This window comes from Pseudophryne corroboree, chromosome 3 (genome assembly GCF_028390025.1).
Source record: "Pseudophryne corroboree isolate aPseCor3 chromosome 3, aPseCor3.hap2, whole genome shotgun sequence".
NCBI classification, from domain to species: Eukaryota; Metazoa; Chordata; class Amphibia; order Anura; family Myobatrachidae; genus Pseudophryne; species Pseudophryne corroboree.
In genome coordinates, this window is record NC_086446.1 from 683,644,812 (window position 1) to 683,669,398 (window position 24,587).

Below are 24,587 nucleotides of genomic sequence, written 5' to 3' on the forward strand. Positions count from 1 at the left end.
GCCAGTGCACACCAGCTAGTTCAAGCTTTTACTTTTATGCCCAGTCTCCTGCGGAGCCGCTATTCCCCATGGTCCTTACGGAGTCCCAGCATCCACTACGGACTATGAGAAATAGAATTATCGGTAAGTAAATTCTTATTTTTCTTGCGATGCCGACCAGGCGGGACCGAATCGGGATCACAAGGTGACTTTCACCTTGCGATCTGCACTAACTTTTCTTGCAATTTTGACTATATATAGTCAAAATTGAAAGAAAATATCTCACCATGTGTACACACCCTTAAGTGGCATAAGCAATGTACAATCCTGACCACGGGTTTTATTTCTCTCACACTCTGCAATTAGTCTTTGTCCATGTACAATGTACAAGTACAATCCTGATCTTTCTCATCACAAATAATACTAAAAGACGTATATCAAAGGGGTTGTGGTGAGCAGTCAGCTCTGTCGACTGTTCTTTTCCTTTAACCACCTACTTTCCCAGAATTCCTGAAATAAGCAGTGACTAGCTGGATAGATCAGTGGCTCAGCCTGAGTCCCTGCACACTGCTATTATTTCATTAATCAGGCCATATTCTTACAGCACTTCCTGCATAATCTGTTCCTCCTTATCTTATGTTTTCTTTGCCTTATCCATCCTCGCTACAGCATGCCATTTCCTTTTTACATTTTCTGTTCCTTTAACCAACTTCAGCACTCGTGCGTGTCTCGTGTTTCTTTGAGTGTTGCTTCATGGTCTCGTAATCTATTTCTGGTCACGGCTAACACTCCCTGATTGATGTCTGTGACTCGCTGTGCACGCTACCTTTTCAATCAAACCCCTATATGGAAATTTTATGTAACCAATCACGTGAGCTGTTGCTCCCCCTCCTTACCCCAGGTGACCTGAGGATGCATCTATACCACTGAATATTTTCCCAAGTGTGGATGGTTGAATCTGCCACAGACCAGCCAGCCCTGACCTTGCTGCCATCATGCATATTTAGCTTTCATATGCCCTAACAGACAAGTCCATCTTCCTTCCCTCGTCCACATTTTACTGTCGCCTCACATTACACTTCATATGATAAAAGCTAAAGCTGGGTGGCCCTACAGCAAGTAACCTCATCACATGGGTTCCAAGGAAGGTCTCTGTATTGGCAATGAAATGTTTCTGTTACACATGGGACATGCGTTTCGCACCTCCAACCACTTCATCAGGCACCTGTAGGGATCAAGGAGTAAATCATCAAATTGTTGGTGTTAAGTCAAATAATTCTGCAAACATTTCTCTGCCCTGGAAATACATAATTTATATACAACAAACCATACTTTGGGGTATATGTAATAGGGTCCGAGATTGCCGGAGGTGTGGAATATACACTGAGAATGGACGTATTTTTAAAGCAGCAATCATTTACAAGGCAAAACCAGGTTGCCGCTTTCAAAATACAGTCAATCTCAGCCGACATCCCGCACCTGCGACAAACCCTGACCCTATTACATTTACCTAAACCTCAAGAGATTTCAATAATCTTGCACCCATATCTGGAGCAGGGTTTCGTATTGTAGTGCCACGGTGTATATCCTGAATACATGATATTTTTTCAGGACCCAAAGTGTTAAAGTACTGTAATAAACTCTGAATAATGACTTAATATTTGCATGTTTGAATGTGAATTGAAGCATAGTTAATTTGTCTAGCGTGCATATATTCATCACATTTGACGGTTTTGTTTTTTTATTGGGGGGGGGGGGGGGGGGGTTCTAGCACGTTCAGCCTGGGATTGTTACTGAAAAATATGCACACAGGTCAGCTGATCCCAAATAGCATACAATAAGGTTATCAATCTTTCTATATTATACATAGAAACCGTCTGTAAACTCTGAAAACTATAGTAAGTATAAAAACACAAGTGTAGCTAGAGTTGGGCACCCCTGGTCCAAGTGTATGTTTCAGTGAATTTCTAAATGAAAAATGAACACAACCTCTGCAGTGTACAAACTTTAAAAATGCCATTTGTGCACATTGTAATACTTGTGCTATTTGTAGTATTTATCAGATTGCTAAAAATAAATTAATATGGAACTCAAATGTGTCGTGTGAAAGTGTGCACCCTTCCAGGCAACTCGTAGATTAATACTTTTATTTTTGTTGATTTTTAAATCCTTAACTACTTGAGCCATTAGGTGAGTGTTTCCCAAGCACAGTCCTCATGGCCTCAAAACAGTCCAGGGTTTAAAGATGTCCCTGCCTGTGCACAAATGGTATAATCAAACTGACAGAGGTACTGTTGAATTCACCTGTGCCTAAGAATAGATATCTTTAAAACCATGACTGTTGGGGTGAAAGGTGGACTGTGTTTAGAAACCGCCGCAGCAGGCTAAATTTGGAATGAAAACCTGGTAACTGTATGGGAGCAAATAACAATCTGTAATTTGCTCCCAAATACCGACAACAGACGAATAAGGTCATTGGTTTAAATTGTGAGTTAACAAACTTTTTTGACCCTTTTTGTCAGCTTTCCAGTGTTTGGGAGCAAATGGCTATTTGTCATTTGCTCCCATACATTACCAGATATTCGTTCCAACCAGCCAACTCGTTGGCTGATTGAAAATATGATCTTTAGATGCTTGGCTAGCTTTAGACAGGTGATAAGCAACCAGTTTATTACATTTAAATACACTCTTCAAACTTCTCATTGTTTCGTACCTACTCTCAACAACTATTGGGTTCTTCTAAAGAGCTGACTGGAAACTTAAGGTCATTATAGTTACAAAGCATAGAAATAATACTGCATGATATCCAAAGCTTTAAATTTCATCTCTTATAAAAAAAAAATTATAATTATTGACTGGGTGTTAATGGGGACACTGTTGAAGTGGGGATAAGATCTGGAAATTCTGGTCTGCAAGAAGATTAACCTGACACTGGAGTAGCGATTTGTACACACAAATGATCTACTCAAAATGGAAAGGTTGCCTTTCCTGTGACCTCCACACAAAAACTAACATTGGTAAAACAATACTCTTCGGGACCAGAAACTTTTTGAACACAGTGCTGTCAACTGATTAAACAAAATATTAACTTTTTGGCCATAACCACAAAAGATACATCTAGAGATAAAAAGATTAATATCTGAGGAAAATAACATCTTTACATATGTCCAGCATGGAGGTGGATCTGATATTCTGTAGAGAGTTTGTGACAGAACAGATTGAACAAAGCACAAAATCCTAGATGGTAAAATCCCTGAATTAATAAAGAAACTGAAGCAAGAAAAGACTTGAGGAAGCAGTGATTAATAGGCCCTACACACTCGGCGATGTGCAGCCGAGCTGCCCGACCGCCGATACGGGCGACCCGGCGGGGGGGGGGGGGGGGGGCAGTGACGGGGGGAGTGAAGTTTCTTCACTCCCCCCGTCACCCGGCTCCGTAGACTTGCAGGCAAATATGGACGATCTCGTCCATATTGGCCTGCATGCACAGCCGACATAGCACCAGCGATGAACGAGCGCGGGGCCGCGCATCGTTCATCGCTGGTGCCTCCACACTGCACGATATGAACGTTATCTCGTTCATTAATGAACGAGATCGTTCATATCGTGCAGTGATATCGGCATGTGTGTAGGGCCCATAAGAGTAGAGAAGTCTGCCATGGCAACCAATCTGCTGCTATGTATAATGTTATAAAATGCACTTGATAAAAGCCTACGTCAAAGCTGATTGGTTGCCACGGCACACTTCTCCACTCGTATCGCTGCTTCATACATCTACCCCACAGGGTATGTCCTAAGCCTTGGGGAGAGATAAAGTGCCAGCCAATCAGCTCCTAATTGCCATGTTACAGGCTGTGTTTGAGATATGACCGGAGCTGATTGGTTGGCACTTTATCTCTCTCCAAAGCTTAGTACATCTCCTAAATACTGTAACAAAACAACAGTGCAGATACGATATGCCTATAAATCTAGCATGGATGTACTCAGGGACAAATATTAAGGATTTTAGAAGGTCTTCACCGTCTTCAGACTTGAAGATTAATAAAATTATCTGGGGAAATATAAAACATGCAACTTATGCAAGGAGATGTATTCCGAGCTAGAATAGTTCTGCAAAGAAGAAAGATTCTTAGCTGGTCTTAAAGAAACGTTTGGAAGCTGTACTTTCATACAACGTAGTTGTTACCAAGACTGACTGATAAGTATGACCAATGTTATGTTTTTTTAATCTGGTAAATTCAGTGAATAAACTTTAATTGTGCATTAAATATGTTGGGCGGGATGTAATGCCGTCCAGGTACGGTGGCCGTGTGAGATCCGGACGAACTCGGATGTTTATTTTAAATGGGCAATCACAAAGCAAAACCATGCCTTGTAAGTGATTGCCCCTTTAAAAAAAAAAAAAAAGAAAGTCAGAGTTTGGCCGGCATCCTGCACGGCCCCGAACCTGGGCAGCACTACATCCGGCACGTCATGTCTGAGTTTGTACTCTACATCTTTCCATTCAGAGATTTGCAGAAACGTATGTTTTAAACAAGGGCGCCCAAACCTTTTTATACAACTGTGTGTAATTTGTCTCATATTTATGGGATTCGGTCTCTAGGTCGACCACTATTGGTCGACATGTTCTAGGTCGACATGAGTTTTTCACAATTTTTTCCTTTTTTTTTGAACCTTTTCATACTTAACGGTCCACGTGGACTACAATTGGAAACGGTAACCTGCCCGAAGCATGGGGTTCTCGGTCACTCTACAAAGAAAACGACACAAAACCCCCCCATAAAAAAAACTTATGTCGACCTTTTGACCTGTTGACCTAGACCATGTCGACCTAGTTACTGTCGACCTTCCATACCACACCCCATATTTATAATATCTCTGATCCATGGACGGTTTACTAGAGGAGGGGGCTCCCTCCTCTCATCGACGCAGTAGACTGACAGAAGGCCTAATTCAAAGTTGATCGCAGCAGCAAATTTGTTAGCTAATGGGCAGAACCATATGCAGTGCAGGTGGGGCAGAAATAACATTTGCAGAGAGAGTTAGATTTGGGTGGGTTATTTTGTTTCTGTGCAGGGTAAATACTGGCTGCTTTATTTTTACACTGCAATTTAGATTTCAGTTTGACACCCCACTCAAATCTAACTCTCTCTGCACATGTTATATCTGCCCCCCTGCAGTGCACATGGTTTTGCCCATTAGCTAACAAATTTGCTGCTGCGATCAGATCTGAATTAGGCCCTGAGTGCCAGAGTCTACTGCACATGCGCTGGTCTCCGGAAACATGGCACATGCCATGTTCTGGGGACATTTTTCAAGGGATTTATTGCTGCAGCACCGATGGGGGATCCTGGAGAGTTAAATAATTATACATGGGCGCAGTGTGGTTAATACGCTCATTGAATGGGAATAGCCCTGAAATATCTGATTTGGTTTAATCACCTACATTTTTTTTTTTTTTTACTTCCTAGAACCCAAAACCTCCCTAAGAATTACTGCCTTGTTAGCAGTTGGCCTTATCACAATTTGTGCTGCATGCAGCATGCTTTGTGTGCGCAGACTGGCCCAGGTCCTGCATCTCGCATTGAGCACTGCACACCATTCCTGAGTGGCCCTTACTTGGTGTGGAAAGCATGAGTACAAGGACACAAGCCAAGTTCTTCCTTCACTTTAAACTCTTCCAGACACACTGCACACACTTGCTGTGGATAGAATTCAGAAATACTTTAATAATATTTTCTCTAACGTCCTAAGTGGATGCTGGGGACTCCGTGAGGACCATGGGGATTAGCGGCTCCGCAGGAGACTGAGCACAACTATAAAGAAAGATTTTAGACTACTGGTGTGCACTGGCTCCTCCCACTAAGACCCTCCTCCAGACTTCAGTTAGATTCTTGTGCCCGGCTGAGCTGGATGCACACTAGGGGCTCTCCTGAGCACTTAGAAAGAAAGTATATTTAGGTTTTTTATTTTACAGTGAGATCTGCTGGCAACAGACTCACTGCAGCGAGGAACTAAGGGGAGAAGAAGCGAACCTACCTAACAGGTGGTAGTTTGGGCTTCTTAGGCTACTGGACACCATTAGCTCCAGAGGGATCGACCGCAGGACCCGACCTTGGTGTTCGTTCCCGGAGCCGCGCCGCCGTCCCCCTTACAGAGCAAGAAGCAACGAAGAGGTCTGGAAAATCGGCGGCAGAAGACTTCGGTCTTCACCAAGGTAGCGCACAGCACTGCAGCTGTGCGCCATTGCTCCTCATGTACACCTCACAATCCGGTCACTGATGGGTGCAGGGCGCTGGGGGGGGGCGCCCTGAGGGCAATATATGACACCTTGGCTGGCAAATATACATCATATATAGTCCTAGAGGCTATATAGATGTAAAATTACCCCTGCCAGTATTCCAGAAAAAGCGGGAGAAAGTCCGCCGAAAAGGGGGCGGGGCTTCTCCCTCAGCACACTGGCGCCATTTTTCCCTCACAGTTCCGCTGTAAGGAAGCTCCCTGGCTCTCCCCTGCAGTCTGAAGCAGCTATAAGGGAAAACACTCATTGATAGTGGGATCCCAGTGTTATATAGCGCTCTGGTGTGTGCTGGCATACTCTCTCTCTGTCTCCCCAAAGGGCTTTGTGGGGTCCTGTCCTCTGTCAGAGCATTCCCTGTGTGTTTGCAGTGTGTCGGTACGGCTGTGTCGACATGTTTGATGAGGAGGCTTATGTGGAGGCGGAGCAGATGCCTGTAAATGTGATGTCACCCCCTGCGGGGTCGACACCTGAGTGGATGGTGCTGTGGAAGGAATTACGCGATAGTGTCGACTCCTTACATAAAAGGTTTGACGACATACCAAATGTGGGACAGCCGGCTTCTCAGCCTCTGCCTGCCCAGGCGTCTCAAAAGCCATCAGGGGCTCTAAAACGCCCGCTACCTCAGATGGCTGACACAGATGTCGACGCGGATACTGACTCCAGTGTCGACGACGATGAGACTAATGTAACTTCCAGTAGGGCCACACGTTACATGATTGAGGCAATGAAAAATGTGTTGCACATTTCTGATGTTACCCCCGGTACCACAAAAAAGGGTATAATGTTTGGAGAGAAAAAACTACCAGTAGCTTTTCCTCCATCTGAAGAGTTAAATGAAGTGTGTGAAAAAGCGTGGGCTTCCCCTGATAAAAAGCTGGTAATTTCTAAGAGGTTACTAATGGCGTACCCTTTCCCGCCAGAGGATAGGTCACGCTGGGAAACATCCCCTAGGGTGGATAAAGCGCTCACACGCTTGTCAAAGAAGGTGGCACTACCGTCTCCGGATACGGCCGCCCTGAAGGAATCTGCTGATAGAAAGCAGGAGGCTATCCTGAAATCTATATATACACACACAGGTGTTATACTGAGACCGACTATAGCTTCAGCCTGGATGTGCAGTGCTGCTGCTGCGTGGTCAGATTCCCTGTCAGAAAATATAGATACCCTAGACAGGGACACTATATTGCTAAACGTAGAGCATATAAAAGACGCACTTTTATACATGAGGGATGCACAGAGGGATATTTGCCGGCTGGCATCCAAAAGTAGTGCAATGTCCATTTCTGCCAGGAGAGGGTTATGGACTCGGCAGTGGACAGGAGATGCAGATTCCAAACGACACATGGAAGTTCTGCCTTATAAGGGTGAGGAACTGTTCGGGGATGGTCTCTCGGACCTCGTTTCCACAGCAACAGCTGGGAAGTCTACATTTTTACCCCATGTTCCCTCACAACCAAAGAAAGCACCGTATTATCAGGTACAGTCCTTTCGGCCCAATAGGGGCAAGCGGGTTAAAGGCGCGTCCTTTCTGCCCAGAGGCAGAGGTAGGGGAAAGAAGCTGCAGCATACAGCCAGTTCCCAGGAGCAAAAGTCCTCCCCCGCTTCCTCTAAGTCCACAGCATGACGCTGGGGCTTCACAGGCGGAGCCAGGTACGGTGGGGGCCCGTCTCAAAAACTTCAGCAATCAGTGGGCTCGCTCACGGGTGGATCCCTGGATCCTTCAAGTAGTATCTCAGGGGTACAAGCTGGAATTCGAGACGTCTCCCCCCCGCCGTTTCCTCAAATCTGCCTTGCCAACCACTCCCTCGGGCAGGGAGGCAGTGTTACAGGCAATTCACAAGCTGTATTCACAACAAGTGATAGTAAAGGTGCCCCTACTTCAACAAGGAAGGGGTTACTATTCCACAATGTTTGTGGTACCGAAACCGGACGGTTCGGTGAGACCCATTTTAAATTTGATATCCTTGAACACATATATAAAAAAATTCAAGTTCAAGATGGAATCGCTCAGGGCGGTTATTGCAAGCCTGGACGAGGGGGATTACATGGTATCACTGGACATCAAGGATGCTTACCTACATGTCCCCATTTACCATCCTCACCAGGAGTACCTCAGATTTGTGGTACAAGATTGTCATTACCAATTCCAGACGTTGCCGTTCGGTCTATCCACGACTCCGAGGGTCTTTACCAAGGTAATGGCCGAAATGATGATACTCCTTCGAAAGAAGGGAGTTTTAATTATCCCGTACTTGAACGATCTCCTGATAAAGGCGAGGTCCAGAGAGCAGTTGTTGGTAGGGGTAGCACTATCTCGGGAAGTGCTACAACAGCACGGCTGGATTCTAAACATTCCAAAGTCACAGCTGGTCCCTACGACACGTCTGCTGTTCCTAGGGATGGTTCTGGACACAGAACAGAGAAAAGTGTTTCTCCCGGAGGAGAAGGCCAAGGAGCTGTCATCTCTAGTCAGAGGCCTCCTAAAGCCAAAACAGGTGTCGGTGCATCACTGCACGCGGATCCTGGGAAAAATGGTAGCTTCCTACGAAGCGATTCCATTCGGCAGGTTTCATGCAAGAACCTTTCAGTGGGACCTGTTGGACAAGTGGTCCGGATCTTCAGATGCATCGTCTGATAACCCTGTCTCCAAGGACAAGGGTGTCTCTGCTGTGGTGGCTGCAGAGTGCTCATCTTCAAGAGGGCCGCAGATTCGGCATACAGGACTGGGCCCTGGTGACCACGGATGCCAGCCTTCGAGGCTGGGGAGCAGTCACACAGGGAAGAAACTTCCAAGGACTATGGTCAAGTCAGGAGACTTCCCTGCACATAAATATTCTAGAACTGAGGGCCATTTACAATGCCCTAAGTCAGGCAAAACCCCTGCTTCAAAACCAGCCGGTACTGATCCAGTCAGACAACATCACGGCGGTCGCCCATGTAAATCGACAGGGCGGCACGAGAAGCAGGACGGCAATGGCAGAAGCCACAAGGATTCTCCGATGGGCGGAAAATCACGTGTTAGCACTGTCAGCAGTGTTCATTCCGGGAGTGGACAACTGGGAAGCAGACTTCCTCAGCAGGCACAACCTCCACCCGGGAGAGTGGGGACTTCATCCAGAAGTCTTTCAAATGATTGTAAACCGGTGGAAAAAGCCACAGGTGGACATGATGGCGTCCCGCCTAAACAAAAAGCTAGAAAAATATTGCGCCAGGTCTTGAGACCCGCAGGCGATAGCTGTGGACGTTCTAGTAACACCGTGGGTGTACCGGTCGGTTTATATGTTCCCTCCTCTTCCTCTCATACCAAAGGTACTGAGGATAATACGGAGAAGAGGAGTAAGAACTATACTCATTGTTCCGGATTGGCCAAGAAGAGCTTGGTACCCGGAACTTCAAGAAATGATGTCAGAGGACCCATGGCCTCTACCGCTCAGACAAGACCTGCTGCAGCAGGGGCCCTGTCTGTTCCAAGACTTACCGCGGCTGCGTTTGACGGCATGGCGGTTGAACACCGGATCCTGAAGGAAAAGGGCATTCCGGAGGAAGTCATTCCTACGCTGATTAAAGCTAGGAAAGAAGTAACCGCAAACCATTATCACCGCATATGGCGAAAATATGTTGCGTGGTGTGAGGCAAGGAAGGCCCCAACGGAGGAATTTCAGCTGGGCCGTTTCCTGCACTTCCTACAGTCAGGGGTGACTATGGGCCTTAAATTGGGTTCCATTAAGGTCCAGATTTCGGCTCTATCGATTTTCTTCCAGAGAGAACTGGCTTCACTACCTGAAGTTCAGACTTTTGTTAAGGGAGTGCTGCATATTCAGCCCCCTTTTGTGCCTCCAGTGGCACCTTGGGATCTCAACGTGGTGTTGGATTTCCTAAAGTCACATTGGTTTGAGCCACTGAAAAACGTGGATTTGAAATATCTCACGTGGAAAGTGGTCATGTTGTTGGCCTTGGCTTCGGCCAGGCGTGTATCAGAATTGGCGGCTTTGTCATGTAAAAGCCCTTATCTGATTTTCCATATGGATAGGGCAGAATTGAGGACTCGTCCCCAGTTTCTCCCCAAAGTGGTATCAGCTTTTCATCTGAACCAACCTATCGTGGTGCCTGCGGCTACAAATGACTTGGAGGCTTCCAAGTTGTTGGATGTAGTCAGGGCCCTAAAAATCTATGTTTCCAGGACAGCTGGAGTCAGAAAGACTGGCTCTTTATCCTGTATGTGCCCAACAAGTTGGGTGCACCTGCTTCAAAGCAGACTATTGCTCGCTGGATCTGTAGTACGATTCAGCTTGCACATTCTGCGGCTGGACTGCCGCATCCTAAATCAGTGAAAGCCCATTCCACGAGGAAGGTGGGCTCTTCTTGGGTGGCTGCCCGAGGGGTCTCGGCTCTTCAACTTTGCCGAGCAGCTACTTGGTCGGGGTCAAACACGTTTGCTAAATTCTACAAGTTTGACACCCTGGCTGAGGAGGACCTTGAGTTTGCTCATTCGGTGCTGCAGAGTCATCCGCACTCTCCCGCCCGTTTGGGAGCTTTGGTATAATCCCCATGGTCCTTACGGAGTCCCCAGCATCCACTTAGGACGTTAGAGAAAATAAGAATTTACTCACCGGTAATTCTATTTCTCATAGTCCGTAGTGGATGCTGGGCGCCCATCCCAAGTGCGGATTGTCTGCAGTGCTTGTATATAGTTATTGCTTAACTAAAGGGTTATTGTTGAGCCATCTGTTGAGAGGCTCAGTTGTTATCATACTGTTAACTGGGTATTGTATCACGAGTTATACGGTGTGATTGGTGTGGCTGGTATGAGTCTTACCCGGGATTCAAAATCCTTCCTTATTGTGTCAGCTCTTCCGGGCACAGTATCCTAACTGAAGTCTGGAGGAGGGTCTTAGTGGGAGGAGCCAGTGCACACCAGTAGTCTAAAAGCTTTCTTTATAGTTGTGCCCAGTCTCCTGCGGAGCCGCTAATCCCCATGGTCCTTACGGAGTCCCCAGCATCCACTACGGACTATGAGAAATAGAATTACCGGTGAGTAAATTCTTATTTAAACATTCTTTTCATTACACTTTTACATTGAAAGGTATGAAGAACAATTATATAACTGATGTCATATACAGGACTTGACCTGTTTACTACTGTGACATTAAATAGCCACACCCCTCACTCTTGGCCATGCCCAAGTACTGTAAAAGGAGGCTGATGCAGTGTGTGAGTGAGGAGACCAATCACAAGTCTGAGATGGAGATCTTTATCATCCTTATAAAGTGGACAAGTGGAGGTGTTGGCCAGAGCAACCAGCATCTACCTATATTTATAGAAGGTAAAAACTAGTTAAATGATAGTTACAATATAATTGGTTGCTGTCAACACCAGCACTTTTTAATGTTTACTAAATCTTCCCTTCAATCACTTGATTGTACACACAGAGATGTATAGGACAATAAGGATTTGTTGTATATTAAATTGATCACACAACCTCATTAGAAGTAACAACCAATTGTGAGATTTTTTTGACCAAATTCCACGCATGCATACCAACATACATACCAACATACATACATACATACATACATACAACACATAAATACAATACATAGAGAAGAATCCATTGTGAATAATTTTGCTTCAAACTTAAAAACTGAAACCTGTAACTCAGCAATGTGAGAGCGCAGTGTCTGTGTAATCATTTGGACTATAGGACTTGAACCCTCCAATGACCCCTGGTGAATATTCAAAGTGTTACAGACAGTCTGATGAGAGCTGGTCTTGATTTCCACCCCAGAAAAGGTGGAAAGATCTACTAAAGTTTCTAAAACACAGAAGTGGAGATGTTCCCCATTGTGATCAGTCCGATTCTATCTATCTTTTTCTAAAACGCAATAGAGAAATGATAGCTAAAGTCTGATTAGTTGCTATAGGTAACACTTCCAGCGTCTGTTTTTAGGAGCTGGAGTAAATTTGATATAGTGACTTTATGCTGTATTTAAGAGGTGCAGCTTCTTCAAGTAGACATTTTGTTATACTTTATTAACTGTATGATTTTCCACTTCTTCCTCTTTCATTTTATTATACGTAGTCTATTAGGATTTGCAGATTTTGTTAACCTACACTGACCACCATCTATATTTATTTAGAAGATTTCACACGTACCCCAACCAGGTTGGATTTCTTTGCTTTGTCCTTTAAGACCACCTACAAAAAATGTAAAAAGCTCCATGAGTTAATTCTTCAGAGCAGCACTTATGGGGCAATATGTTCTAGGATATGAATGTCTAACCAGGGGTGTATTAAGAGATGAGGGGGTCAATGTGCAGTCTTCATCTGGGCCCCCTCCTTTCTAGCCGGCAGCACGGTAGTTTCTGAGCACTAGGAGACCTTAATGCTGTGCCAGAAACTAGTGCAGCGGCCATTTTCCCAGTGATTTTCCCACTGCTCATGCACAAAACCTCGGGAAAATGCCCACTGCTCCATTTTCCCAGTGACTTGTGCATAGTAACATAGTATCTAAGGTTGAAAAAAGACAATTGTCCATCGAGTTCAACCTATTTGTGGTCTCCTATGCACGATTATTTTGTAGAAAATTTTGACTGAAGTTGATAACTGCCGTTACGTTTTACCCCTCTTTTTTATAATAACCATAATGCGTGACTATGCCCCGTAACCCTGGATATCCTTATCCATTAGGAATTTATCTAACCCATTCTTAAAGGTGTTGACTGAGTCTGCCATTACAACTCCCTCAGGCAGGGAATTCCAAACACGTATCGTCCTTACCGTAAAAAAGCCTTTACGCCATATTGTGTGGAATCTCCTCTCCTCTAACCTGAGCGAGTGTCCACGAGTTCTCTGTGTTGATCTAACCAAAAACAGGTCCTGCGCAAGTTCAGTATAATGTCCCCTTATATATTTGTAAATGTTGATCATGTCCCCTCTTAATCTCCTCTTTTCCAGTGTAAACATGCCTAGTCTTGCAAGCCTTTCCTCATATTCCAGCGTCTCCATACCCTTAATTAGTTTGGTCGCCCGCCTTTGAACCTTTTCTAGCTCCAGGATATCCTTTTTGTAGTAAGGTGCCCAGAATTGTACACAGTATTCAAGGTGTGGCCTCACAAGTGATTTATATAACGGGAGTATAATACTCTCATCCCTAGCATCAATTCCCCGTTTTATGCATGCTAATATCTTATTAGCCTTCTTTGCTGTAGTCCTACTTTGGGTACTACTGCTTAGTTTGCTATCTATGAGGACACCTAAGTCCTTTTCCAGTACAGAATCCCCTAATTTTACCCCATTTAGTAGGTAGGTGTTATTTTTGTTCTTGTTACCAGTTACCACAGTGCATTACCTTACACTTGTCTGTATTGAAGCACATTCTCCATTTCGCTGCCCAAGCTTCTAATTTAACTAAGTCGTTCTGAAGCGACTCAGCATCCCCCTCCGTATTTATAACTTTACACAATTTGGTATCATCTGCAAAAATTGACACCATGCTCTCTAGACCTTCTGTTAGGTCGTTAATGAAAATATTGAACAATAGCGGTCCTAATACTGAGCCTTGCGGCACACCACTTAGCACTTCAATCCAGGTTGAAAAAGATCCATTAACCACAACGCGCTGCTCCCTATTATCTAACCAGTTTTTGACCCAAGTGCATATTGTGCTTCCTATCCCTGATTGTTCTAGCTTGTAGATAAGTCTCATGTGTGGTACAGTGTTGAATGCTTTGGCAAAATCTAAAAAGATTACATCCACCTCTTTACCCTGATCTAGGTTTGAGCTTACTGTTTCATAAAAGCCAAGTAAATTGGTTTGGCAGGATCTGTCCTTCATAAACCCATGTTGATTCCTTTTAATTACCTTATTGACTTCAAGGAACTTCTGAATACTATCTCTTAGAATACCTTCCAATACTTTCCCCACTATAGATGTAAGACTAACTGGTCTATAATTACCTGGTTCAGCTTTACTTCCCTTTTTGAATATAGGCACTACTTCCGCTATACGCCAGTCTTTGGGAACCATACCTGATATTACTGAATCCTTAGAGATCAAAAATAGCGGTTTTGCAAGTTCAGAGTGAAGCTGCATTAGAACCCTTGGGTGAATACCATCGGGCCCTGGTGATTTATTAATCTTTAAATGTTTTAATCGGTCACAGACTACTTCCTCGCATAAATAAGTACCTATCAGTGGGATATTCTCATTATTGAGATTATGTGTTAGTCCCTGAATTGGGTCCTCTCTAGTAAATACTGTTGAAAAAAACTCATTTAGTGTGTCTGCTATGTCATTATCATTTTTGCTTAAGACTCCCAACTTGCCTTTTAAAGGGCCTATACTCTCCTTCATTTTAAAGGGCCTATACTCCGGAGTGTGTCCACTTCCCCCCGTGTCCCGGGTGCAAGGGTTTGTGTGCATCGTACATCTTAAATCAAGGTCACTTCTCACATAGGAAGATGTATAAAACTTTCTAGATGGACAAGTGGAGATACCCACAGCAGCCAATGAGCTTTCAGGTGTTCTCTTTAGACAATTTGATAAATCTTGCCAGCGGTGGATTCAAACCTCATGGGATATCGACTTCCTCAAACAATCCATAGCACTATATTTTCATTCATTCCTGATTTATGTCCATTATATTATTTGTTGTTCTCCTCCTTATATTCTATTAAAGTATATTACTTTTCCCCTTCACTGTTTGCACCAAGGCCCTCATTTCGAGTTGTTCGCTCTCTAGCTGCTTTTAGCAGCCGTGCAAACGTTAAGCTGCCACCCTCTGGGAGTGTATCTTAGTTTAGCAGAAGTGCAAACGAGAGGATCGGACAGCGGCTACAAAAAAAGATTGTGTAGTTTCAGAGCAGCTCCAGACCTACTCCTAGCTTGCGATCACTTCAGACTATTTAGTTCCTGTTTTGAAGTCACAAACACGCCTGCGTTTCCCCAGGCACGCCTGCGTTTGTATCTGACATGCCTGTGTTTTTCCACACACTCCCCGAAAATGGTCAGTTACCTACCAGAAACACCCACTTCCTGTCAATCACTCTGCGGCCAGCAGTGCGACTGAAAAGCGTCGCTAGAGTTTGTGTAAAACTGCATCGGCTTTTGTGAAAGTACGTTGTGCGTGCGCATAGAGCCGCATATGCATGCGCAGAAGTACTGCTTTTTAGCCTGATCGCTGTGCTGCGAACAACGGCAGCTAGCGATCAACTCTGAATGACCACCTATGTCCCCTCTTCCATTCTTACACCAGTCGTTTACTGCATTTTAGATCAGAGCTCTCCTCACTGAATGTAGCAGGTCCCCATTCCCCATTATTACACCCCCACTCACTGACTGCATTGCATATGAGTGACCGGGGCTTATTGATTATAGCAAGCTCCATCACCTAAAATACTCATTTATGTCGTTATTTATTTTTTAGGCAGAAATCACCTAGGGTGTATCCCCCTTTAGATCGTGCCGTCGTACCACTGCATCGACTACAAGAGTGTATTAAATCTTAGCCATTCTTTGAAGTATAACATGAAAATCTATAAATTAATGGTTGCTTACACCTTTATATAAAAATAGCACATACTGTAACATAATTGTGAAATGTACACAGTATTCAATGAAGATTCTAAAACTATGGATTTTGAAACAGTGCAGGTTCTGATTTGTTATATCTGACTGCAGATAACTTAGAACATATGCTGCCACTATGATGGAGACCTGCAGCCTGTCAGGAATGAATGAGCAGCTGTGTGCTATAAATAGTGTTAAATAAGGACATTTGCAAATTGACATTTGAGCACACATACGGAACGCATTTTCACACTTACACACTACTAATACTAGCAGTAAGATAGACCTGACTAAAATAAAGAAAAAAAAACCTTCTCAATCTTTATTAACACTTTCCTGTCTAGTGAGAGAGAAAAAAAAATGCATGCGTTAGAATGTAGATGACAATCTATTATGGGTGGCTGGGAAGGGGTTAATCTAACATTGGTTGGAAAACCCATAGTGACTTTAAAGGAAGCAAGAAAGCCAAAAGTGAGCAGTTGCCTTCAACATACTTATGCTCTTATAATATAATATAATATCTATCCTATATAATAAGGCTGCTCCTCACCTCTGTTATGTGCACCGGCGGCCACTAGAGGCTGCCACAGCTGAAAGTGATACTGTAGGGAGATGTTATGAATAAATAAAAAAATATTGATCTGACTGCTTCACACTTGCTGCATATGAAGAAAGGTGGCTGGAAAGAGAAAGTGGGGGGGGGGGGGGTAGGTTTTTGTTGTGGCAATTGCCATTTATAACGACTAATGCTGCTCCTCACCTCTGTGGCGCCGTCGGCACCACAGAGTCACTTAGTCACACTGTAGGGCACCCTTCGACAAACATACACCCTATGTACACTGCACCCTCCACCATATACTGCCCCTATATACACTGCAACCCCCACCATATACTGCCTCTATATACACATTGCACACCCATACCTCTCCAAATAGTGCCCCCTATATACAGGGCCCCCTCTCCTTCATATACTGCACCCACAATATATTGCAACAAGTAGCAGCAGTCAGGGCCGTAACTACGTGTGTGCTTGGCACAAAGCGCAGTCGCCCTGAGGGTGCAACTGGCCGCATCCCCGTTCCAAGGGGACTTTAGTCAGCGGCATTGTAATGAGTCAAACTGACTGTGTGGGGTGAGCAGTGCAGTGACTGGAAGGTAAGAGCGGTTGGTGCTGGGGCTGCAGGTGAGGAGGAGGCAGATAATCAGCTCAGCACCTTTATATATACTGTGCGCCAGCAGAGGGATGGGGTCCAGTGTTCACCCCTCCCACACAGGCCATGCCCAGACCCCTCTGGATAGCTGCTGGTGGCTACTGGTGTCCTCTACCCCCTAGACTGGCCGGGATCTGTGCGGAGACTGGTGAGCTTACATGTGCCAGTATTGGTGTATATAGTGCACACTTGCGTATCTATAATGGGTGCACACGGACCCCTGGGTCCAGAGGGGGCACACACCGAACACACTGCACCCATTTCTCCTATACTTACCTTTCCGGCTTCCATCGGCAACTGTGTGTGGGCCTCCTCCTCTCCCGTAGCCGTCACCACCACTGCTAGCGCACTGTCACTAGAGACTCTGGCACAGTGCAAGAGTCTACAGCGCATGCACAGGACTCCGGAAAAATGGCGCAGTGGCCATTTTTTGGAGTCCTGCACACGCTCTGTAGACTCTGGCACTGTGCCAGAGTCTCAGCGCTGAGAGCGCTAGCAGCGGCGGTGACAGCTACGGGAGAGGAGGGGGCCCACACACGGAATCTGCCCACGGGTCCCCTCCTCTTTAGAAATGCAGCTGATAGTGCAGCATCAGTATAGCCTGCCCATTACAAATGTGAGTAGCCACCCCCTCCCCTCCCCTCTCCCCTGTATTCCGGCCCTGGTGTCATTGCTTTGCAGTGTTTGTCTTCATATTCAATTCAGCCTAATTCCTCAAATGTGTCTGAATCTGAAAAGTCCATCCTTGAGGAGGTTTCTGTGGTTGATGAAATAAATGATGGCTCATGGGGTTTCAGAGTAATAAATTAAATAGATCTGTGTAATTGGTTTATTATAGGTTGTAGACTGGAGATGTTCTTTTTCAATCAAATATTAAATCTTATGGTAGATTAAAAAACAGTCTCACTCTATCATACTGTATGTGATTAAATCTAATGAGACTGGTCAGCTAATGTGAATGTGAAAGCTGCTATAAATCATGTATCACCTTTAGGTAACTTTGTGTAACGTTAGGTGAGTACCGGCATATTGTTTATCTGTACTTAAACCTTGCAGAGTGGAACTTGTACTAAGCACTGCAGGGGTTCGAATTGAGTAGTAAATGTACCTAGAATTTCCCCTTTGTAGTTGCTTTGACACGAGAAAGGGGGGATCATAGTACTACACAGAGATTAAAAATCTTGTGAAGTACAGAACATTGGGCATAGTTGCCTACCCTCACAATTTCTGCAGGAGACTCCCTGAAATTGGGTGTAGTATGGCTGACCGGCGGTCTCCTGACCGCCGGTCAGCTTACCGACGCCGGGATCCCGGCAGCATACCGACGCCGGGATCCCGGCGGGGAGGGGCGAGTGCAGCAAGCCCATTGCGGGCTCGCTGCGCTCACCACGCTGCGGGCTCGGTGGCGACCTGCGGTCGTGGACACCCACGAGTGGAAATAGTCCCTGTTGGTCGGCATGCCGGCCATCGGGATACTGAGCCGGCGGGATGGTGGAGGAGGTCATGTGACTGTCGGTCAGCAGACCGGCGGTCACATGAATACCACCCCTGAAATTGTAGCAAACTCCCTGAATACACCAGGAATCTCCCTGATTGCACCTACCCCCATTATGCAGCTGTTACATTCTTTGGGGAAAAAGAAATCAAAGATACACATACCTCCCAACTGTCCTGATTTTTGCGGGACAGTTCTCCCACCACCACAGACAGCAGTGTCTGTGGTGGTGGGGAAGGGGGGCAGTTGGGAGGCTCTGTCACTCGCTGTTCTGCTTAGCAGAGCAGCGGTAAGTAGACACTGTGCGCATGGGCATTCATGGAGACAGGAGGGACAGGGGGCATGCCAGCAGCTCACAGAGCACTGGCCATGCCCCCATAGTGGTGGGAAATGGGAGCGTGGCTCATGATCAGGGCTTTACTGCAAGGTCACCCCCTTTTCCCTCTTTCTGCTTCACAAAAGTTGTGAGGTATGGATACATACAATCAAATGGGATCATCAGTGCCATTTCCCTGATGATCCCTATGGCTATATGCATTTTACATAAGCTTTCTCGTGGCCACTTACAGTACATGGAACCTCTTGTAAAACACAATACACACAAACATCCTGAAAAATATCAGTGTCTTTTCTTCAACAAGTAGATCTTATTAACTTTGGGGCTCATTTACATTTGGATGTATGTCATTTTTATAGGTAGGTTTTACCTTCACAATCTCCATGAAATGCTTTTTCAAAAGTAGGCTATAAGCTTTTATAACATGAAATGTATTAATTTAATATCACAAGATTAAACATGGACATTGTTATAATCATTCTTTCATATAACACTAAGGGCCTAATTCAGATCTGATCGCAGCAGCAAATTTGTTAGCTAATGGCTAAAACCATGTGCACTACAGGGGGGGGGGGGGGGGGGGCAGATGTAATATGTGCAGGGAGAGATAGATCTCTCTGCAAATGTTATATCTGCCCCAGCTGCAGTGCACATAGGCCCTCATTCCGAGTTGTTCGCTCGCTAGCTGCTTTTAGCAGCATTGCACACGCTAGGCCGCCACCCTCTGGGAGTGTATCTTATCTTAGCAGAATTGCGAACGAAAGATTAGCAGAATTGCTACTAAATAATTCCTTGCAGTTTCTGAGTAGCTCCAGACCTACTCCTAGATTGCGATCAGCTTAGTCCATTTAGTTCCTGGTTTGACGTCACAAACACGCCCTGCGTTCGTCCAGCCACTCCCCCTGTTTTTCCAGACACTCCCGGGTTTTTCCCTGACACGCCTGCGTTTTTTAGCACAAACGCTCAGTTACCACCCAGAAACGCCCCTTTCCTGTCAATCATTCACCGATCAGCAGTGCGAATGAAAAGCGTCGCAGAATCCACAGCAAATCTACTAAGTTTTTAGTTAAATAACTTAGCGCATGCGCCCTGCGTGCCTTGCGCATGCGCATTTTGCAACAAATCGCAGCATAGCGAAAATCGGCAACGAGCGAACAACTCGTAATGACCCCCATGGTTTTGCCCATTAGCTAACAAATTTGCTGCTGCAATCAGATCTGAATTACCCCCTAAGGGCCTAATTCAGATTTCTACATAATGGTTTACATACAAATCCGATGTTTGGGGGTCTGCGCATGTGCAGAATGGGCCTTGCTCGCAGCCCCCTGATAGATGCAGCATGATTGATATGCTGCAATGTTTGGGAGCAATGTTTGGGAGTGGATTGGGGACAGCACACGGCACCGTTCTTCAAAATGGGGGCTCATTGTCCCCGTTTTGAAGGCATGCCGGGCCCAAGATTTGCATTGTCGGACACAGACATCCTGGACCTGGTTGTCCAGATCCTTTGGCCAGTCTGAGATAGCTTCAGCTTATGCAGACTAACCGCGTCTACATTGCGAGTCATAACGATACGATGCTGCAACCTCAGGCGCATAACTCGGATCCCGCAGATTCTGTCAGGAGGTGTCCACAGACCCCTCCTGCTGCATTTGCATTCTGTCTGTAAGGATTTCGCAGCTGCTTCCCTGGGGTTGTGCAATTCCTTACAAATCTGAATCAGGCCCTAATAACCCAGCAATCTTATATGTACACCTTTATATACCCTAAAATGATTACTTCACATTGTAAATCTTAATATGAAGAATAGTTTGTTCATCTGTCTGGAAACATTGTACACAGACATTTTTTCCATTTGGCTCTTGGCCTTGGCATTTTATGAGCTAGAGAAGGTCATATGACACATACATTTATACTTACTATTTTCATTTTAGTGTAAAACTTGGGGGGGGGGGAACACAAAATGGAGAAAGTACAAAAGCAAACATAAAATACCCATTTATGAAAAGATTTATCTGCATATTACCTTCTTATAGCCGCGTCTCCTGTAATGTTCCTGCTGCTTAAGTCTAAAATGAATAAAATATTATTTTTTACATTACAGATGGCAATACAGTAAAAGCAGGATAATCACTGGTGAATGAGAATATTCTGTTATTCTATAACCAATATTTCATTGATGTACATGAGATGTATTAATTTGCAAAATAATAATATAATATTATTATTATTATTATTATTATTACTTTGCTACTTAACAAAAGCTACAGTGGAGCCTGATTAACACATATTTTACCTAAATGGATCATATCTGAAAATGAAAATTAAGATTTAAGTTGGATTTTAACTTATTGAAATATTTATGTTCTTCACATTCCATGCACCACCATTTCCTCAGTCCCCTCGCTTGTAAGTATTATCACATCATATATATTTGCAGTACTCCATTCCTGATTCTGATGGTCGCACTTACTACTTTTTTATACAGGATGGATGACGTGAAATTAAATGAATTAACTTCCTAATTCTGGAAGTTTTTATGTATTCTTTCGATGCTATTTAAAGTTGGACCCCATGATCCACTTTTTGCTCAAATATTGTGTAATATCAACGAACATACTAATTTTAATCATGGTTGAAAATTTATTTTGGACATAAATGTAATTGCTGAATTATTATATTGGTACATGTTAATTATACAACTGTCACTTATTGCAGGTATTTCTGTGCAAACCGTGTCCCAGCCATCCCCTACCCATAAGGTCAGGCCTCTTTGCCATCTATGCGGATTCTTTACATACAGCTTGGCAACTCCGCCCCACCACCGTATCCTCCTTTCTCCTCCATATGCCTATGTCTAATATCAACCTGTGTCTCTTATACCCCTTTTCCACCTGCGAGCACGGGTCGCAGCCGGGAGCCTGACACGGGAGCTGCCCCCTGCTGCGACCCGTGCTCGGACCCTTTTCCATCAGCAGTCACAACCCGGCATATGCCGGGTTGGTGACGCTTCTAGTGACGCGGCAGGGGCGGCGCAGAGAGATCACATGATCTCCCAGCACCGCCCTTCCATACAGTGTAAATGGGAGCCGTGTCGCATCGACACGGCTCCCGTTTACACTACAACCCTACCCGGATCATTCCCGTGTCCTACCCAGGTAGATAGCCGGGTAGGATTCACGGGTCACTTGATCCGGGTTTACCCTTTTCCACTTGCAAAAAACACGGGTAAATGCGCGCCAGCCGTGCATTTACCCGTGTTTTTTGAGCTAGTGGAAAAGGGGTATTAGTAACACCGCCCTGGTGGCAGGCAGCAGCAGGCCTGGGCCATACAAATGTAAGGGTCCTTCGAGCAGGAGTGGATGGTGGACACACCATCAGAGCAGTGAGGCAGCCTTCTCTACCTGCCTTCCAGCCTGCAGCCAGACAGTGAATGGGTGTCAGCATGCTGATTGGTGGATGGCTGGAGTGCCAATAGCCATTCACTGTATGGAAGCATGTAGAGAGAAGGCGTAGAACCACAGGAGGTCATATTATGATTTGTTTAAAATGGATAATGTGAATGGGTGTGTAGGGGCCACAGTGCATTGCTTTGCCCAGGGCCTACTATGCTGCAGGGCTTTTGGGGGTTAAGGAGGGGAAATTGGTTCAGCTGCACAAGCTGACTGCACTCAAGGTAACCGTATCCTTCCTCAAATGACAGGCCATCAAAGTCATGTGACGCCTGTGTCATGGGCGATTACCATATTTTTATCTACAATATACTTAATTTGGAGGCCACAGTAAACTGTATTAAAGTTAGAGTATAAATAATGAAGCACTAAACTGTAGTATTAGTCACAACATTGATCTACTGTAATAAGCTGGATCCTGTTAACAAATATTAAGGCTACATCTCTTCCTTGAAAATCTGCAGGGGGAAACTACCATTTAGTGCAATCATGTTCACAAAAGGTTAATGCCAAATGTGCATGTGCAGCAAACATGTAGGGCCGTAGAAAGAGGTGGGCTAGCAGTGCTGATGTCCAGGGCACAGGGTTCTTCGCTGACCCACAGCCCCTGTATCTGGTTAGCAGGCTGCCTGGATAGACTGCGGCCAGTAACCCACCTGGAGTATCTGGACAGCTTTCCACTTTCTGCTGCTGAGCCCGCCTCCTCGTGTGACATCATGTAATTGGGGGTGGGGCCAGTACAGGACAGCAGTAAGCCCTGCCCCGCCTCTGAGTGCATGCACACAGTTGTTTAATCCAGTGGGGTTCTAGTTACTGGATATAGGCAACACCATCTCATGATGGCAATATCAGTAAATCGTTTAGGCCCAGAAGAGTCAGAAGCACAAAGCAATAGGGGCGTATTTTCAAGGAGTTTTGGAGCGTTTGCATATTTTGCCAGTCGTGTCTGGGACTTTTGCTAATGCCACTACAAAGCTCTTCCCTGGTGTACATCGAGAGTCCGAACATGCAAGGACTGAGACGCCCACTGGCAGCATCCGTATATATTCTGAAATACAGCCTGGTGTGTCCTTAGATGTGCCGCATTATAGAAATTTACATCAGCTCTATCGCAGGTGCAGTTTCTCCTTCCAAGTACAGCCTCCTACATCAGCAGCTGAGCGTCTTTAATGCGACCGGTTTCAGCGTCATGCCTGCGATACTACCATAAGACAGACCATCTCCGTGCGTTGCTAAGACACCTCCCTGTAACCGCCCAGGATGTACAATACATTATCAAGACATTTCTAAAGCCACGTGCCTCCATCACAGCTCTGATTCTGTGCGCTCACTATGTGGACACGTGCAGTGTGGCTTAGGGGTCTATTTACTAAGCTTTGGAAAGAGATAAAGTGGACGGAGATAAGTGACCAGCCAATCAGCCATGTCACAGGCTGGGTTTGAAAAATTACAGTTAGGAGCTGGTTGGCTGGCACTTTATCTCTGACCACTTTATCTTTATCCAAGGCTTTAGTACATAGACCTCTTAGACTCAGGTGTAGGAGAAAGTCATTGCACTGTGTCTGACATCGGCAGTGCCCAGAATGTTTATATGGCTTCCATTGTCATTACTTTTATGCATAGCTAATTGAGTGCATGAACAATATACTGTATATATAGAGACAACAAGACTGAGTGATGTGCGCTGTATGGTTACCTGAGAAAGTAGCAGCAGAACACGAGACAGAAAATGAGTAGAAGAAATCCAGCGCCAAAGAAAAAGATGAACAGGTTCAGCGGCACGACCCGGGCCATCTCCTTGGTCATATTATTCCTCTGCACAGGGCGATCTGCAGACATTCTGTATAATTATATAGTAGAGGTTGGGTGAGAGTAACAAACTGGATTCAGACTAATGGACTGTTTGCCTCTGCCTGATCCAGAAAACTGTGTTGTTGGGTTGGGGATGGTAGGGAGGTGTTGGGTCAACAGGACAGGTTGGAAAACAACCATTCTACTAATATTATCAAGTGACTATGCTTTTGTTTTTAAAGTAATAACAAGCTAACATCCAGAAGAGGCAGCGGCTGTAGAGTTCCTCTAGTGACTCCCTTTGTCTCATGTTAGTATGTTCATGAACTGTTCCCATGCTCCTGTCTCCTGTGACATTCACTGGCAGCAGTTTTCTGTTGTATGAGTGTTGGAAGTATGTGAGGCAGAATCATGTGCACCATTCTATAGGGACAGGCCATCATTGCAGTAACA

The 24,587-nt window shown here is 45.1% G+C and overlaps 1 protein-coding gene across 1 annotated transcript; it reads right to left on the minus strand.

The window, feature by feature from the left end:
- Positions 1 to 827: 827 nt before the first annotated feature.
- LOC135057401 (RING finger protein 122-like) lies at positions 828 to 24,182 on the minus strand. Its single transcript, XM_063963291.1, has 5 exons — positions 24,040 to 24,182; positions 20,918 to 20,960; positions 12,434 to 12,475; positions 5,599 to 5,681; positions 828 to 1,204 (listed from the first exon to the last, which is right to left on the minus strand). Exons 1-5 carry the CDS (start codon positions 24,180 to 24,182, stop codon positions 1,108 to 1,110), a joined length of 408 nt encoding a protein of 135 aa, XP_063819361.1. The 3' UTR covers positions 828 to 1,107.
- Positions 24,183 to 24,587: the final 405 nt, after the last annotated feature.